Raw genomic sequence first — 18,208 nt, forward strand, 5'->3', positions numbered from 1 at the left:
TTCAATCGTTTGCTTTTAAAATGGTCTACTCTTAAGGACCTCTATTAACGAAGTACATGGAACTGTATTACTTAACAGATTTGGAATGGTTGGAAAGTAATGGAATAATTCTTGGACCAATAACTAAAATTGCTGGCTAGTTTTAAAAATATACTACAGGCATTAATATGTGTCTTATGCAAAGCTCCCACGCTTAAGCATGATAAATGAACTCATGTCTCTTGTGTATAAACTACTGTAATTCACATGTTCACTGCTTGTTTGTGTACACATACTGTACTTGTATAAATGTTTAGGCATATACAGTATTACAGAAACACTAAATTTTACAGAATACACTGGCCACTGTATGAATCTACAATGACTTACCTTTCACACACACACACAATTAAATACACCTACATATTAATCACAAACTAAAACAGACAACCCTTGCATAACACTCACAACATGGACAAATGAGGTAACTTCTTTCCTCCTACAACTGACAGCCAGTCCTAAACCTGCAGAATTAATCCAGCTGCAGATATATTGTCACCACCACCTGCCGTCTGGCGAACCTGAGTACACACCAACACGGGAGCAATACACACCTGCAGAGAAAAATTATTTAAAGCAGACTACAAAACTGAGATGCAAGAACAGTGTGACAAGTGCATGTTTATACAGGCTGTCTCATACTTTTTATGTAATATTCCACAAAGAAGAGATTCTGTTAAGCTATCTATCTATGGTCTGATGCCATAATCAAGAAAAAACATTTTTATCATTTGCACAACCAGACTGAATCACTTGCCACCATTACTGCACACATCTCTGCATTCAGAAAATAACATATTTTATTAAGTATTATCATAACCCTAAACTATTTCAAATGTTCATGTGGATTAGGGAGATCCAGAGTTTGGCTCTTTGATCTGTCTGGAAATGCATATCACAGGAGAAAGGAACATCAGATTCAATCTGAGAAGTGTGAACACTGGGGGTAGGGTTGTGAGAGGTAGACCAGAAAAGACCTGGGATGAGGTCATGGAGTGACTTCAGGGATACAGTGCTGAATAGGGAAGCTGCCAGAGATCGAGCAGCATGGAGCACCACCATTAGGTGACCAAGGCCAATGCATGCAAGCATGCTGGAGCCTATATAAATGATACGATCAACAGAATATGATATGAATGATATGAATCTTTTCTCCTGTAACAAGAAGATGCCAGAGATCGAGCAGCATGGATGGCCACCATTAGGTGACCAAGGCAAATGCATGTAAGCATGCTGGAGCCTATATAAATGATACAATCAAAAGAATATGATATGAACGACATAAATCTTTTCTCCTGTCACAGGAGGTATGAAACTGCTTGCACTACTAAGTGCCATGTGGTGGGGGTGCCACATCTCTACCAATGCACAAAGGAGTTTCTTGACCCTTACTCCCACCTCCTTAGTTGCTTTTAAAAAGTAGGGAATATGTGGGTAGCATTATCCTATTTTTCAGCTTATCTGAACAACCTTTCTCCCCTTTCAAGTAGTCAAGGTGTTTCTGTTTTGATCCTCCCTCAATTACAGCCAGCATACAGCACCCATCTAGGAATGTGCTTTCACCCTTTTCTGTCCTGCTCTCTAATGCCAAAGTTACGCAATACTCAGTCTATTTATGCAACGGTCATCCTCAATCTACATTTCCCTTTGGTAATGGCCTCCAATATTTTTAAACACAGTGTGTTCAGGCATCTCTAATTAACAGACCTTGCGCTGGGCTCATTTGTAAAATTTTACTTACAATGAGCAACTTTTTTGCTGGTTTCTAACTCTCATTTCTTGTTTTGCATGAAAAAAAAAAAAAAAAAAAAAAAAAAAAAAAAAAATCATATACCAGTGTGCAATATCTTCTTCAAATAGTCTGAGCTTTTTAACACATGTACCTATGTTGGTAACTTTCAAAGTTAGGTGCCCCACTCTGTTTTCCAGTTATGCCTCCACACCCATACTCATACTCCCCTGCATCAAGTCTCACCTCCAGTTTCCCATTATTCTCCTTCCAACATGAGACTGGATGCTGGTTGTTGAACATCACCCGTCCAGCTCCTGCTTCCTCAGAGAGTGTGAACCCATCATCCATCAACATCCGGGCACTTTCCACACTTATCTGGCCAATGTTCATATTATGCAAATTCAGCTACTTACATTACCATACAGGCAGTCCTCATTATGTTAGTGACAGGTTATAAGAAAATCACATTCTTGTGTGCAACTGATACTATACATTGTAAGAATATGGAAAATCAGCTTCAAAGGTACTGTTGGAGTTGTAGTAATTTTTTTATAATTTACTACTGATGTAACAGAAAAACAAAACCTCTGAAGTATATGGCAACACATACTTAACAAACCTCAAACAAAGTTATAATCTATAATCCTTATCCTACATTTGTGGGCTATCACCAATGATGATCAATATTACTAAATGGTCTGGAAACTGCAAAAATAGCCTATAATTAAAAAAAGCCATTAAGCTAAGGTCAATACAGTAAAGGCTAAATCTAACCTTTCCATTTTGAAAAGTCTCTCTTTAGCTGAATAAAACAGTCTGGAGATATCAAGAAATAGCAAATGATAATTCATCACACAAACAATACCCAGTACTGTCAGTGCTTTCATCAAACTCACTTCAGGGTTGCCGCACACATGCCTATTGGCTGTGAGAGCAGCTTTAGTAGCAGCAGCCAGAGTGTGTGTCCAGGCGGAGTCTGTGGCCACCATCACTGCCTGGAATGCCAGAGTATGCAGATGCAGCCGAGTGAGGCGACGCCCAGTCAGACGCAACGTACCCAAGTGTCTGTACGGCACAAGCAAAATGCAAATGGATAACTATCACCAAAGCTCTGTCAAGCAGTCCATATATCCATTCATATACACTATTCAACCTATTCTCTATACAGGACATATCATCCAATCCTTTATTTCACAAAAAGGAGTGTAAAGACCTGGGTCTACACTACTTTGTCCATACACTTAAGTGACCAGTAACTCACCCGAGTGGTATGCTATATGCATTAAACCCCAACTAGTCCTTCGATGTAAAATCTCCAGGGCATCATTCTGTTCAAGCACCTTATCCCACTAGACCATCAGACACCCATCTGATTACATGGCTACCACCCAATTTAGTAAATATCCTTGACTATAAACTCCCAGCTTCACCACACAGCTATACAACATATCAATCTTGATCTACAATGCAAGGTAAGAATTAACTGGCACATATCACTCCAGGGTTACATTGCTCTTGAAATGTTTGTAAGGCAGACAGTCCTGAAGTGAGGTATTAAATGACACACACAGTCCACAATATAACAACTTTGTTACTTCCCTTTAGGTACTTTGTTATTTCAAGATGACTTCTGAAAGATCATTAAACAAAATCACTGCTAAATTTGGCTTACACAAAAGTTACTGTGTGCATGATTTCATTTAACTTTAAAAGGAGTATGTAATTATTTTATGCTCTGCTGTACATGTACATTTTCCATAATACATCTCTAGCACACATTAAGAATAAAAAAGAGTGCATCAAGACCTACCCAAACACATCTCTCATCAGGTCAAGCATGGCGGCCACACGAGGGTTGAAGTCTGCCACAAGACTTATATTTCCATATCGAAGCATGCTGTGTAGGTTGGGCAGTTCCTGAGATTAAAAAATAATAATAATAATAATGATGATAATATAAAAACATAAGGGGAGGAATTCTCATTAGTAAAACTTTCAGTGAAGTTTGCAGTGATTGGAGCATCAGGTTAGGTTTAAAGTACATTACATTACAGAGGTGCATTATAATGTGGCTTGTATAATAAAAAGAATGGCTCCTGATATTCCTTAACCTAATCTGAGCTTGTTTTAAACAGTCCTAAAATCCTGGACCACATATAGTCTACTCTGGGCCAATTTTAATTAATCCAAAAATCCCAACCCGAATAACCCCTTCCTGACCTGCTCATTCATGCCAAGGGAGTCAGCATAAGGTATGATGTGCTCAACCAGGCCTTCTAAGAGATCATGGTCAGTGAAGGAGGCCATCTCGAAATGAACTTTGGTGGACAATGGCATGGACTTCATTTGCTCCCTCACTGCCTTCAGACGATCCAAACGTAAACCTGGGCCACAACAAAACAGAGCAGGTATAAAGAAGCATTAGAATTACATGTTAATAAAAAAAAAAAAAAAAAAAAAAAAAAAAAGGGGGGGGGGGCAAATAGTGACAAAGATGTAAAATAAAGAAAAAAATATGCATAACCACTGACAGTAAAAGACAAATAGAGTCTTGACAACAGATAATATACAACCATTCAAGTCTGAGAAGGCATTACTAGAGAGAAGGTGGTGGTAAAACAAACTGTATCATAAGCTAAGGATGGTAATGGCAAATAATAAGACCCTATCCTAAATCTGCCTGAGAAGTAGCCACAATATACAGTAATCCTGAATTATCCCAATCATCCTTGGTGGGTTAAAAGATGAAAAGACACAAGCAAGATTAATTTTGCAACTTTCTAGCTTCAGCGTTGTACAACAGCGATAATGACCCAATTTATTATTACTCAGGAACAAATAAGCTCTGTATTTACTCTGGTACTGTCAACAGAAATCATCATCATCATCCAATCCCATATTGCCCCAAGAGGAGAGTGGGAGCCTGGGACTAGGTAAGTTGGTCCTGATATTGAAGATGAGAGTGACCAGCCTCACTCATCCCTGTGTGGCATTATGTGGGCAATAAACTCCAACCACTCCTTGGATATAAACATGCAAAGGCTCAATCTGACTGGACCACCTTAATCACCCAATAAACCACCAGGAGCCATAATTTGGTTATATGGTTACCACCCAGCATTGTAAATGGTTTCCTGTTGCACAGGAAACCATTTAGCTTGTCACTCAGTGTACAGTCACCTATTGGCAAAAGGAAGAGGAAAGAATGAAGAAAAGAAAGGCAGAAGAGGGCATGTAGTCACCCATAGGCAGCAGGATGAGGAAAGAATGAAGGAAATAACGATAGAAGAGGAAGGGTGAAAGAGACTAAAGGGCAGACACTCGAGAGCAGCACTACATCGAGTGAGTGGATGGTTAGCGCCCCCACCTACAAAACAAATTACTGACGGAATGCAAGAGAATGGGTCTCCTTCACTTCAGAATTTTAATATGTTTGAACATTTGTCTCGGGAGGCAAGCAATACATTTACAAAATGGAGGTTTGAATTGGAATAATGTGTGTGGAAATTTTCTGAAAAGACAGAAAATGGACTATTAATTTCACTGGAAGATGAGGTGACTAGGAAAATATACGGAAGGTTTATGGATAACATTTTCCTCACTACAAATGGTCATTTCCAGTCAGTTTCTCCTAATTTATAGTCACAACTGCCTGTAAACAATTAATATTCCACAACATAACTTACTTGTGAGAAGTGCCTGGACCTGACAGGACTTTCTATACTACAATGAAAATATACCAGGACTGGCTGATTGATTAAAGCATCTAATCATGGTACGATAATATCAAAGGTCACTGCTGCCAAATAATTATTTTAAAAAAAGAAAAAAAAAAAAAAAATCAGGTACAACAAAAGGAAAAGTTTGAAAAAAAAAAATAAATAAACAGTCATTAAAAACCTTCCCAAATCATGGCAAAAATCAACAAAATGCATGACCAACACACACCAGGATGGAAGGGGAAGTTGTCCATCATCTGCAGTCCACCAACTACCAGGAGGTGAGGACGGAAGGAATGCAGGTGATCACTGAACGTCTCCACGGTGCTCAGTGTGGGGTTGCTCTGGTCACTGTGCACAATGAACCTATCGAAACACAGGTACTTCCACTTAGTTCATCTGCAGGGAGTAGCTATCTGTCCATCTATCTATATACCCATCCATCAACCTATTCACCTATCTACAGTATTTATTTACCTCCCCATCTCTATCTGTTGCATCTATCTATAGGTAGATGTCTATGACATTTGTCTGAAGTACTGTGCCCTTGTATGATCAGAAACATTCTGAAACACCACACTGTATCTTGGACCTATCATTCTTAACCCGCCCCATACCAGTGACGTATAAATGTCAGGCCTGGCATGTGCACAAAATGCCAGTGACGTATATACATGGCATCGATTTGAAATATTTACCAAAATTCAAAATTAGTGCAAGATATTTGCCAGGGATACTCCCGCCCCTGTTTAGGCCCAATACCCATGCTATGAGTCATCACATCGTCCCTCCTCTGGCCCAGGGCCTTGCCAACTCAGTCCCACTTTGTGAGTGAGTGAGTCAGCACCATGGCGCATCACGGTATTCCCCAACACGAGACTGATGAACTCCTGAACATTCAATAAAGACAGAAATAATACCAGTAAATATGAACGAAAGTGACACGCGGATCAGAGCTGTTTTCTTATAGACCTACATTCTCAAGGAAAATTATTTTAGTACTACATACATGTCAGTTGACTGACATTTGATTTTCAACCAAAAAAATATTGGAGAACAATCGAAATATACCTACTTATAGATATTATAGAAAGCCATCTAAATGCCTTCGACAGCATGTTTATTGCCAATCCCGCCAACTGGGCATGACATCATCACACCAAACAAACTCAAATGTATTCAATTTAAAACCCCAAATAGCAGTGGAAGCCTAACTAGAAGCACTGGATCTTAACTTGGGGGCTTTGCATCCAGGACCCCCCAGTGATTATAACCTACCTAACCTAGTGCAAACTAAGATGTGCATTCTGTAAAACTGGAGCCAAAACAATACCGTGCATTAAGAGCATTCATTAATCATTGGCGCAATCGTCAGTGACGACTGCCATTTGGTATTTTTCATTATCAAATGTGGGTCAATTTCGTAACGAAAAATTTGATTAGTAATGAAGCAGCATGATTCATTACCAAATGGATTTTTCACATGTATGAAGATAGAGGATGGAGACAGTGGATTGTCTGCTCTGTTTGATTAATCTGCTTGCCTACATAACGTGAAAATACTCAACATGCTGCTAATTATAAGTAGAGATATTATTTCCATTTGTATATACTGTATAATTAGAGAAGAATAAATGCTTGCTTCAAGAATTTGGTAAAGAAACCTGGAGTTTGGTAATGTGGCCAGTTCAGATCTGACAACCCTGATCGTCACACGACCATGCGATGGCGAAACACTCACTCAGGTTGAACACATGACTGTGCTTGACGGGGGTAATAGGAGGGGTCTTGGGTGGAGCCATGGTGGTGCTGTAGTATTTCATGAGGCCAAAAAGAAATGCAGACAGATGAAGAGGCAACCGATCAGCAGGGCAGAGCGCAGGAGCTGTCTGGCAGTGAGCAGTTTGAATTGTCGAAATGGCGGAGATAACCATGTCGAACAACAAGAAGGGGTATAGATTTATAAATGTCGAAACAACAAATTGTTGAACAACAATCAGTTGAAAAACAAGGGCTTTGTGTACTGCACTATTTTGGTGATGTTGGCTGGTTGTTGGTGGCATCCTCTGGGAGGGATATTAGAGCACTGGACTGACAGGATCTGGTGATTTTGTTAAGAGAAAATGAGTCTGATGTCTTTTGCACATTCAGTGGAGTTTCTATTTCCAAAAATGATGTAAGAGGGAAGTCGGACAGTGCCTGTTGCTGAATTCAATTGGATGTCTGGAGAGATAGCGATTGGATCACCTGATGGATTTTATGGGGTAACGTAGGATTGGATGATGAATGAATGATGAATGGATCAACTAATGCTACAGCTTTTTCTGCTTGAGCTGCACTTTGGACTCTGAAGAGATGAGAGCCATTGCATAGTACAGTACAGAGAATGTAATGTCAGAACCCACCTGGCATAACAGTGAATGGTGGAGCATCTGTTTGGGATGTGATGTTAAAATACTGAGACCAGGTCTGGGGTCCAAAAAGGGAGGAGGTCAAGACAGAGTTAGTTAGTATGAAGACAGGACGAGGAAACTGAAAAAACAGGATGGATAGACAGAGGAGGGGGCAGAGGTAGATGAGGTTCAAAAGTTACTATAGGCAAAGAACAGGTAGACAGAATTGTACATGGAAGGGACTGTAAGGCAGATGGTGTAGCTGGGCAGGATGAAACAGGCAGGGAAACAGTGAAAAGAGCCAGAGAAGTATCAGGAAGAGAAGCCAGGGTCGCCATTAAGGTAAAAAAAAAAAAAAAAAAAAAAAAAAAAAAAAAAAAATGGCAGAACCAGGGGAACGGAAACTAAAAACAATTTCCATGATTTCTGTTTGGAAGCAAAAGGCCCATCATGACTGTTAAAATGAAAGGATTATTTGGGTGGGACCCAGAGTCCAGAGGCCCAGCCAACAACCCAAGTATGGATCAAGCTCCAAGCATGCGCTCCCTACTCCACCCTAGAATGGATAGCAACACTGTATGGGACAGCAAAGTCTCCCAGCACAAAGATGGGCCACCAGCTACTGGCCATGAGTCCTACCACTAAGCAACAGTACCATTGGATCCAAAAGCTGCAGCTCAGCAGCAGTTCTACCCCAGCAGAGGTCTACCTCTGCAGAGGTCCACATTCTGGAGTGGTGCCAAGCCACCATGATCCCTACAATTGGCCAGACCAGTAGCCCATGGGCACACCCTAATCCTTCATGTTGCAACTTATTCATGGTCATTGATGAGAATTTTGATTAAATTGGAAAATTCCACTCCATTTAAAGCCAAAGACAGAATAAAGAGGATAGGAGAAAAGGAAGGAAGAAGCAATTGTTAAAGAAGAGAGCCTTGAAAAATTAGTTGAAGCAGTGACACGGACCCAAGGAAAGAGGAGAGGGTAGAGCAGAGTGGAGACGCAAGTGCGACATCCACCTAGCAACCAGACTTCCAAACACCTTGGAGTTCATTAAAGTACCCTGCTATAGCTCCCTTACACATCAAGTCCCAATCGACATCTCTAAAACTCCCCTACAACAACAATGAGCAAGGAAACTGGGGGGGAGGGGGTCACTCCTCAAGGAAATACCCTATCAGATAACTTTACTCCTACTTAAGAAAAACAGTACAAAAATTCCTTAGACACAGAGAAAAGAAAATGTTTAAGGGAAAAAATAAAAAACTCTTCAGAGCATCTGGCAAAAGTGGCTTTCTGCAATATGTTAGGTTCAAATGCAGGTGAACCAGAGGCCAAACAAAAACATGTTTACCAGTCCCAACTCTCGTTCACACCAAAATGATGGGTGGGTGGGTGACGGAAAGGTAGGATCTAGCAGCAAAACAAAATCACAAAGTAGGATTATCTGATAGCATGCACAGTGCCACATAACCATCATCAAACTCATTTTTTTTTTTTTTTTTTTTAACTCTTGCTTTAAAAACTTTCTTTTTGTATTTCCCTAACTCACAGAATTGTCTAAAACATTCAAGTCCAAGAACTTGATAACCCTACACATTACAGTACTGTACAGTATTGTATGTCTGATATTCTTATGGCCTGTCAATGAAAGTACCTTAAGACCAGCTCATTCACATCTCAACCATTCTCAATACTAAAAATATTAAAGAACAATGCAGTCTCTGGATATCTGATGCTTAACTCCTTGAACCTGGTGATGTTCTACTGATTTATAATTGCAACCTCTACATGATTTTATTTAGCTCTGGGCAGATCTCTTATAAACAAGGGATAAATAAAGGGTATGTCTAACCTCTGCAGTTCGGAAAGTCTCTCCAAAGCTGCTGAAAAGAACTGTCCGGAGGGGGAAAAAAAAAAAAAAAAAATCAGCACACTGAAGAGTTAAATGAAACACTCCTTATTAAGACATGTCATCCTCGTGCTACTAACTCACCGATTGGCACGTGGCGACTGGTATGGGCCCCAGCTCTCCCCAGCCTTGTATTCAATAATCAGATGGATGTCATCATCTCCACTTGTCTCTTCACCAACAACTACAAAGAAAATAACAGCACTGAATTATAAACACAAGATTAACATACGAAAGAGGAGTTAGTATTATGGCTGGGAACAAATTCATTCACAAAATTTGACAAGTGCATACAGTGCTTGGTTAGAGAAGCTGGTGCGTTCTGCTCCAAGGGTATCAAGTGATAGCTGAACAACATTGTCATATATGGAGGTAAAAAAATAAAAATAAAAAAATAAAAAAGAAAAAATAGAGGCAGATGCACAGAAAAGAGTTTACACAAAGGAAAGATGAAATATATCTGGAGTTAAAGGTATGTGAAAGGATCAGTAAAGGTCAATGGGTATGAGTTTGTAGGAAAATTATTGAAATACACACCAGCCTTGTTAAGATGTGCGAAATTACACAACTGTGGAAAAAAAAAAAATTAGGGATGCTCACAGATTAATATTACTAAATTAAGAAATTTATGGTAATTAACTTCAACATAATTGATCCACCCATCCCCCACCAATCTAGAAACTCTCCTGGTCATTAATCACAAATACAGTATGATACACACAATACAGTATGATATATTTCCTTCTGTGTATCATGATTCTTCCATATATATACTCAAACCTCGATTTAAAGGACTAAATGGGGAATCAACTTGTCCCTTACTTGAAAATGTTCCTTACTTGAATGTCCATTGTTTTACCACATATAAACACTTCTTATTATGATGTGCAATGAATGTTTCACTTATCTTACTTATTTATATGATTATGAATATTATTTTATGGTTACTGTATAAAGAAACATATTAATGTGTATAACCTAGACAGTACGCATCATTTTTGAACTGTCTTGTCTGTTTGTCAGGCAGAATATGAAGTCCCTTAAATCTGTACTCCCTTAAATGAAGGTTTAAGTTTACCTGGTAATTTTCCTTGGTATGCCCCACAGTAACTTAAAGAAGTATAGTACTTTACCAAAACATGGTAAAAAGAAGTAATCATTAATGTGTATACAGTATCTACTCTCACCTTTTTGCCATCTTATAAAAATATGCAGGAGCCACTGCCATAGCTATGGTATAAAAAATAAATAAATAAAAATAAACAAACCAAACTCACCAACATGATTTTAGGATAAACTAAAAATGCCACAACTCCAATCATCTTCATGTGTCATAGCGATATCTTTTATTATCAATATAAACTTCACTATCGGATACATTTATGTGAAGCTACAGAACGTGGTGGAAGTTTTAGGAATATCAGATACAGCCATGATTCCGAGGGCTTGAATGATGGGTGAATGGAAGCGTGGCCCATTGCATTGGGCAATATTGGGCTATCTGGACGCTGCTACTCCTCAACCTGCCCTAGGGTGGGAAAGAAGGTCCAGATGATGATGATGATGATGATGATGATGATGATGATGATGATGACGACAATGATGATGATGATGATGAACTTTACACCTGGTAACATTTTTTAGCTAAAGGCCTCTTGTAAAGGATATTATTAAGGCTGTAACTAATCCCTCAAGTTTAATAAGGCCATCCTAAACTGATTACAAATGTTAAGCAAGGGAAAAAATATAATCAAATAGACTTCCTTACAATAAGTAAATTACCCTTTTTAGTCTAAGGAAGCCATTCTTATTTTATTTTTGTTACCTACAGACTTTTTGAACGAGAGGTTGGACACAGCCTTCACCAGTTCCCTCACTACCAGAGGGCTCCTTCAGGTTGAATAAAGCATCGGGAAGGGACAAAAATAAACTAAAATATACAAGCAGTCCTCATTATATGAGAAGTCTGTGTCCCAAAATCTCAAATCCTCCCAAATACTTAGTGTGGTAATGTAAACTGGAAGAGACTGGTGAATCAACTACAAGGTTGGCAATGTAACTTTAATGGCAATTCTTTCTGCATTTTTATGGCTTAATGTTAAAAATGCAACTGGCAATACAGGCTTAAACTGTATACTGCTTTATACCAATGCTTTATTTCTATTTCTGTTTTTGCAACCTCCAGATGTTTTTATTCCAGTTTAAGAAAGACTTTTCAAACTTGAGGAGTTACAGCCTTCATTAACATTCAGTGCAAGAGACCTTTCCTAAGCTGAATAAAATCACATGGAGAGAGCAAGAACGAAGATAAAAAGACATCATATAGTGAAGGCGTTAAAAAGGACAACACTACCTCACCTGCAATATCCCGGGCTAAGTGTTTTAGTATATAAGGGGTTCTTCTGGCAGCCAGCATCACCTTGGCACCTTCCCTGGCAAAGCGGGCAGCCATCACAGGAGCATTGCCCCCAACGGCTGAGTACACTCCATCCATCCCAGTTGCTTTCTCCACAATTTCGTTAAACAGTGTCTCGTTGCTCACAAACCGCCTACATACATATACACACACATATGGTCAGGGATGATATGGATATAAATATAGATACAAGGTACAGTACTTTACTGATATAACTAGGCAATAAAATAACTGTACACAGCTAAAATATACTGTATAATGGCTACAGCCAGGAATGGCTACAATGTAAACATAAATGCAATACTATGCTCAAACTTGGTTCCTATTTGTACTCACTAAACTCAATAAGAAATTTCAAGTCAGTCACACTAAGAATATATAATCCTAAACTTAGCAACATATGAAATATTTATTTTTAAACTTCTGCACTATTAGTTTATTTCCAATACAGTAGTGTGTTACAGTTAATACCATGATTTGGAATTTAAAGGATGTTCCATGTTAACATAAAACTATTATGTTGTAATTATCATTCTCATAATAATGCAAAGAAAGAAAAGGCCATAAAGATAAACAACACACAAAAGTAATGCATTTATCAAACCAAAGCATTTGGCAAATCATCATCATCATCATCATCTAGGATTAGACAGCTCATTAGCACTGGGTTATAGCCACTAACACACCCACTGCCAACTAGAGGGCAAACTATCATGCACATTATACAATATACCTGAAAAAGTAGATGCATATCCAGTATATAAAAAAAAATATTAATAAAAAAAATAAATAAATAACTTTAGGTATTTTACACAAGGTGTCTGAGTCAGTTACATCATACTGACCATGATTTAACACCAATTACCATTATAAAATCACTTTGTATAATACCGACCATAAAACATGCAGTGGGTATGTCACAGCCCTCTCCTCACTAAAAATATCAATAATAATATGAATATATTAGAATGGTAGAACATCAGACAAAATAAGTACACTGAAGAAACTTTGTCAATCACCACCCTGTATTCTTTGTTCAATATTAATTACTAATGTTTTTGACAGTCAGGTAACACAAAAAACTGAAACAAAAATATCCCTTACGAACACTTCTTATGACAGTATAAATCGATTCCTGATCCCTTGCATATAAATGATCTACTTCAAAATAAATGTGGTAATTACAGCTCCTATTGTTCTACACTGCCTTTGAACTACTGATTTAATGAGACCATTGTTGTCATAACCACATTTCCCACTAACTAATGGGGTAGGCAGGATTCAATATTTAGAGTAGCAAAGCATACAGCATTAGTAATCAACAGCAGTGTCCAGCAAAATAGGCCACATCCTTCTTTTATCATTCCATCCTAAAAACCTCACCTCCATCTCAAAAGAGCACCAAATAATTATATGCTTTACCAAGGCTTGCAGAGCAGTCATTCATCAAACTTTGTAAAAATAAGTATATACAATTACTTTAATACACACACACACACACACACACACACACACACACACACACAAAATCAATCACATTAATACTGTCAACTCTTACTTTACTTTCATACCTTACTTTCTTGTATATTTACCATATCCAGCAACCTTACTGTCTCTTCCATGCCTCTTTCCAAATCATAATAAAATATGGTTTACCATTTTCACCACCCAATTTACATTTATTTTCTTAACATAATAATACCACTTAAGCACACTTCTACCTTCTGACTGATACTTCCTTGTAAAGAAAGTTTCTCTCCTTTCATCAGCAAATATTCTGCATCGCTCTCAACAATCATTACTTCATTCTACATTTACTTTCAAACCTCATCTCACATATAGGACTTCAGTCTGCATACATCCTGCTCACTCTAACAAGAAGCAGAGCATCATCTGCATACTGATTTTACAACCCTCATCAATCAACAACACAACCCCATTTTCCACAGCTATTTGATGTGATAACAATATGGATTATACTGTATGATACAAGCTTCATCTTAAACCAAGCCCCTAATAATGACACAGAAGATTTCCAGAAACTGCAAACAATATAAAGTACCCTCGCATCCAAGATGGTAATATTGTCACTTGAGGATCTCATCTAAGACAAGAAACGTCTTGGACCAACACAAGACCTCATGGAAAAAATTAATAGTCACAAAATCTTCTAAAAGTGTCCCTAAAAACATCAACCTAGACCTATTTTGGCACCAAAACAAATTTCCTCACCTTGAATGTGTGTGTTTCTGAGCTTGTTGTCTCAGGCTTAGTAGCTCAATTATCTCCAGCTTAGCAGCCTGAGGTAGACGGCGGCACTCCATGGGATTAGCAGACGGTTTCCTAGGTATGGTTACTTAACCCCATAACCGCGGGCATCACTTTCGTGACGCTCGGGTGCAATGGATCATACCGCGGGGCGTCACTTTTGCGATTCTGTGTTATTTTGAATTCTCCAGGGCTTTCAAGTGGTGACTTGTATCATCTATCAGTACTGCCAGTGTCCAACAATAGTCAGCACTGCTAATGTCACCTGTACTCCCACCCATTGTTGACAATTTAGCTATTTATCCCCGTTCCTGACTCCCCTCCATTACCTTCTCCTCTCGCCTGCCTGGCCGCGCTGCGCTAAGCAAATCTTCACCAGAATTTTCTACTGATTTCATCCATTGAAATAAGCCCTATGCCCTATTCTTATACAAAATAATATATACCTGAAAAAAATAAGGTAACTAATGGTGCCATACACCTGGAGTTGGCTAATTTTCACCTGGCAACACCCCACGTGCACTTGTTCGCTAATTTTCCCTGGTAATTTCCCCTTGAAATATGCCGTATAATCTTTTCTCATAATAAAAATATATATAAGAAAGGAAGGGAGAAGCCTAAGTGATATTTACATTCACCTGGAACTACCTAATTTCCTGCCAACCATATCACAGCATATAAATTAGAAGCTGTCACCTCGCTGACGTTGTCAACCCTTGGCGGCCCCATATCCGCCTCGTCATTTAGTTCAGTGTTGTTTCATGAGATGAAAGCACGTAGCACTCGCGCCCCTCCATTTCCGCCGATTCTAGAGGGCCCTGTGACCTCTACCCCTACTAAACCTCGTGTGGGAAGGGGTAAAGGACTAAATGACTCTGCTGTGGAGTGTGAACTGGCTAATTTATCCATGATAATGATGGACAGTGACTACAATCTTTCTGGTGAATCGTGTGATGAGCCAGTGGAAGAAATGGTGATAAACTACGAGTGCTTCAGTGTTCCAAGTTCATCCTGGCTCCAAGGGAAAGGAGCCCTTATTTACTGGAAGTGACAGTGTATAACATAGTGTAAATAAAATTGAAATGTAAATAAGTACTAATACAAGGATATCAGTACAAATACTTGGAGTAATGACAGTCAAAGCTTTGCTCTCTATGCTAGCTTATTGAACAAGAAAGTTAATGCCTGGAGTGAAAATAAACTACTATTACTGAAGGAAACTTATCGATAAATACTGTATATATATATATAAGTGTAATAAAGTAATAGGAATATAAAGTGTGAGTGCATTTATGAATAATAAATGACAGAATACCAGCGGGGAACGAGTGCATGTGGAAAGCTTGTACACGCTCGTAATTTTCATTGCTTTCGTAGTGTTTTTTTTGTGTGTGTGTGTGTGTGTATGGATTCCAAACTACTTGAAAATCATAAAATAGTGTTTCTAGTGATAATATCAGGCTGTGGTAATCATATTATGGTTATGGGGTGTTGGGAAGAGTAAAGCGGAGAATTCATTACCCAAATTCAGAAGTCTCCACAAGTCCTACGGTACTTGACAAAAGCTAAACAAACATCCCAGGAGAAAGCTGAAGGTATGTGCCATATGCACATATAATTATAATATTCTAGGACTAATAACTGATTTTTGGCAAAATATTTGTAAAAAGTCTGTTGGAGCAAGAATATCCTCACGGAACGCACAAGGAGCGCAAAAACATGCCCACGCTTAAGCGGTTAAGGAGAGGCAATAACCTCGGAGCAAATGCTGAGTGAACATGCTGTGTGTCCACTATGCTCTAGTGAGAGAGACAAAAGCAAACCTGGCCTGCTCATCACGTGACCGGACAACATTGCAACCACGTCACTCTCCTGGGCACGGGAACCATGCTGGACCGGGTGAGACCATCATAGCTAAATTCTCCTCGGATTGGGACCGTTATGAACCACTGGTTCCGTACTGGACGTATGCAACTGTACTACAGCAATATCTATCTATCTATTGCCAGATGTCATAAACCCGTAAGGGGTAGCCATTTGACTTTGAGTTATTTGTTTTAAGGGGAGGGGCACTAACCCTCCACCAACCCACTTGCTAATACGTAGGGAGCACATATGGTTAGGTTATATGGTTACCACCCAGCATTGTAAATGGTTTCCTGACTTACAGGAAACCATATGGCTTGTCACTCATTGTAAAGCAATAAATTAGATTATTATTTATGGTCTCCTCTTGGACATGAAACGGACAAACCCATCTTGGACGCAAGGGTACTGTAAACAGTATACATGTGCATCCGAGCACTAAGCTGCCTAGACAACCAGACTTTAAAATTCTTTGCTCCACATCACAGGCAAAACCCATCTAAGGTACATTATTTTTTATATTAGATATAGGAACATAACAACCAAGCTCAAAATGAGATACAATCCATTTTAGCTGCAACTCCATATTTTTCCATCCACACCGATAATTACTTTGCTTCATCAACTTCCTGATCTCATTATCACTTACCCTATCAACCCATTTTCTTGACTTTCCACATGTTCTCTTTAATGCACTCACAAGTATGGTACCTTTTCATTATCAGTTGCACCATTAGACCAAAAAATAAAATACTCTTCAATCATGACAGGTTTCTATATCCCATATCTCTCATGATTATATCCAACCTATCCGACTACATTTTCTTTTACCCCTTCAATCCAATGACTTCCTTCTCTACCACAGACTTGAAACAACCAGATACAGTAATCATATTAAACTCTGGAAAGATATTTTGGGCTGAATGGATCAATGAAGTCTCCAGCTACCTCTTCCAGTTCCAAAAGTCTCTCATAAGCTGAATGAAAGTAGTGGAGATAGCAATATTATATCATCATCATCATCATCATCCAGATCTCCTTTCCCACCCTAGGGCAGGGCAAGGAGTAGCAATGTCCAAGTCTGCCCAGTCCATTCACTTATCATTCCAACCCATGGAATCCTGGCTCTATCTGATATGCCAAAAACATTCACCACATTCTGTAGCTTCACATAAATGTATCCGATACAGTCAATCCAGAAGCTGTCACATTAAAAAGGGGTGCCAAATCCCTGAACATGCACTTCCTCTCACAACATTCATCCAACCAGCTCAATCTCTTGTCAGTTCCCTGCCCTCACCAATTTCCAAACCTCTCTTCCTCACACACTCATCCACCATATCCCTCCACCTTCTCCCTCCTCAGATACATATACCTTTTTCACCATTCTATCGTTAGCCATTCTCTCCATGTGATCATACCATCCCAGTACACTCACGTCAATTCTGGTGACCACAGACTTCTTCGCTCCACATCCTTCACGAATCACATTACAGGTACAGTATTTTGTATCCTATCCACTCTCTGTACTCCACATACATTTCTCAATAGTCCCATCTCCACTGCTCTCACTCTTGACTTTTTTCATACCACACCATATCCTCTTTGAAAGCAGTGATAAGAAACAGGGAAGTGAGCATGGAAGTGAAAAAGTTACTACATGACAGTATTGTGATACCAACTCTAACGTATGGAAGTGAAGCTTGGACATTGTTGGAGGGACACAAGTCAAGAGTGAGAGCAGTGGAAATGAGTTATATAAGAGGAGCCTGTGGAGTCACATGGAGAGACAGGTTAACGAATGAGGATATAAAGGAGCGTTGTGGTGTGGATGTGGATGTGATAGGAAGTGTTATGAGGAAC

At 39.0% G+C, this 18,208-nt stretch overlaps 1 protein-coding gene across 1 annotated transcript in view; it reads right to left on the reverse strand.

Annotated features, from left to right (window-relative positions):
* Positions 1-497: 497 nt before the first annotated feature.
* Positions 498-18,208, reverse strand: part of LOC145410433 (ADP-dependent glucokinase) — a 56,947-nt gene continuing 39,236 nt past the window's right edge. The window contains exons 3-10 of the mRNA XM_080280584.1: positions 12,154-12,344; positions 9,880-9,979; positions 5,720-5,856; positions 3,992-4,155; positions 3,582-3,688; positions 2,668-2,836; positions 2,015-2,146; positions 498-593 (exon numbers count right to left, since the gene is read on the reverse strand). Coding sequence (XP_080136710.1) covers positions 498-593; positions 2,015-2,146; positions 2,668-2,836; positions 3,582-3,688; positions 3,992-4,155; positions 5,720-5,856; positions 9,880-9,979; positions 12,154-12,344 — 1,096 coding nt within the window. The remainder of the gene's footprint in view (positions 594-2,014; positions 2,147-2,667; positions 2,837-3,581; positions 3,689-3,991; positions 4,156-5,719; positions 5,857-9,879; positions 9,980-12,153; positions 12,345-18,208) is intronic.

Source organism: Coenobita brevimanus, chromosome 85, assembly GCF_032717465.1.
Source record: "Coenobita brevimanus isolate Jiangsu-jjx chromosome 85, ASM3271746v2, whole genome shotgun sequence".
In the NCBI taxonomy this organism is placed as follows: domain Eukaryota; kingdom Metazoa; phylum Arthropoda; class Malacostraca; order Decapoda; family Coenobitidae; genus Coenobita; species Coenobita brevimanus.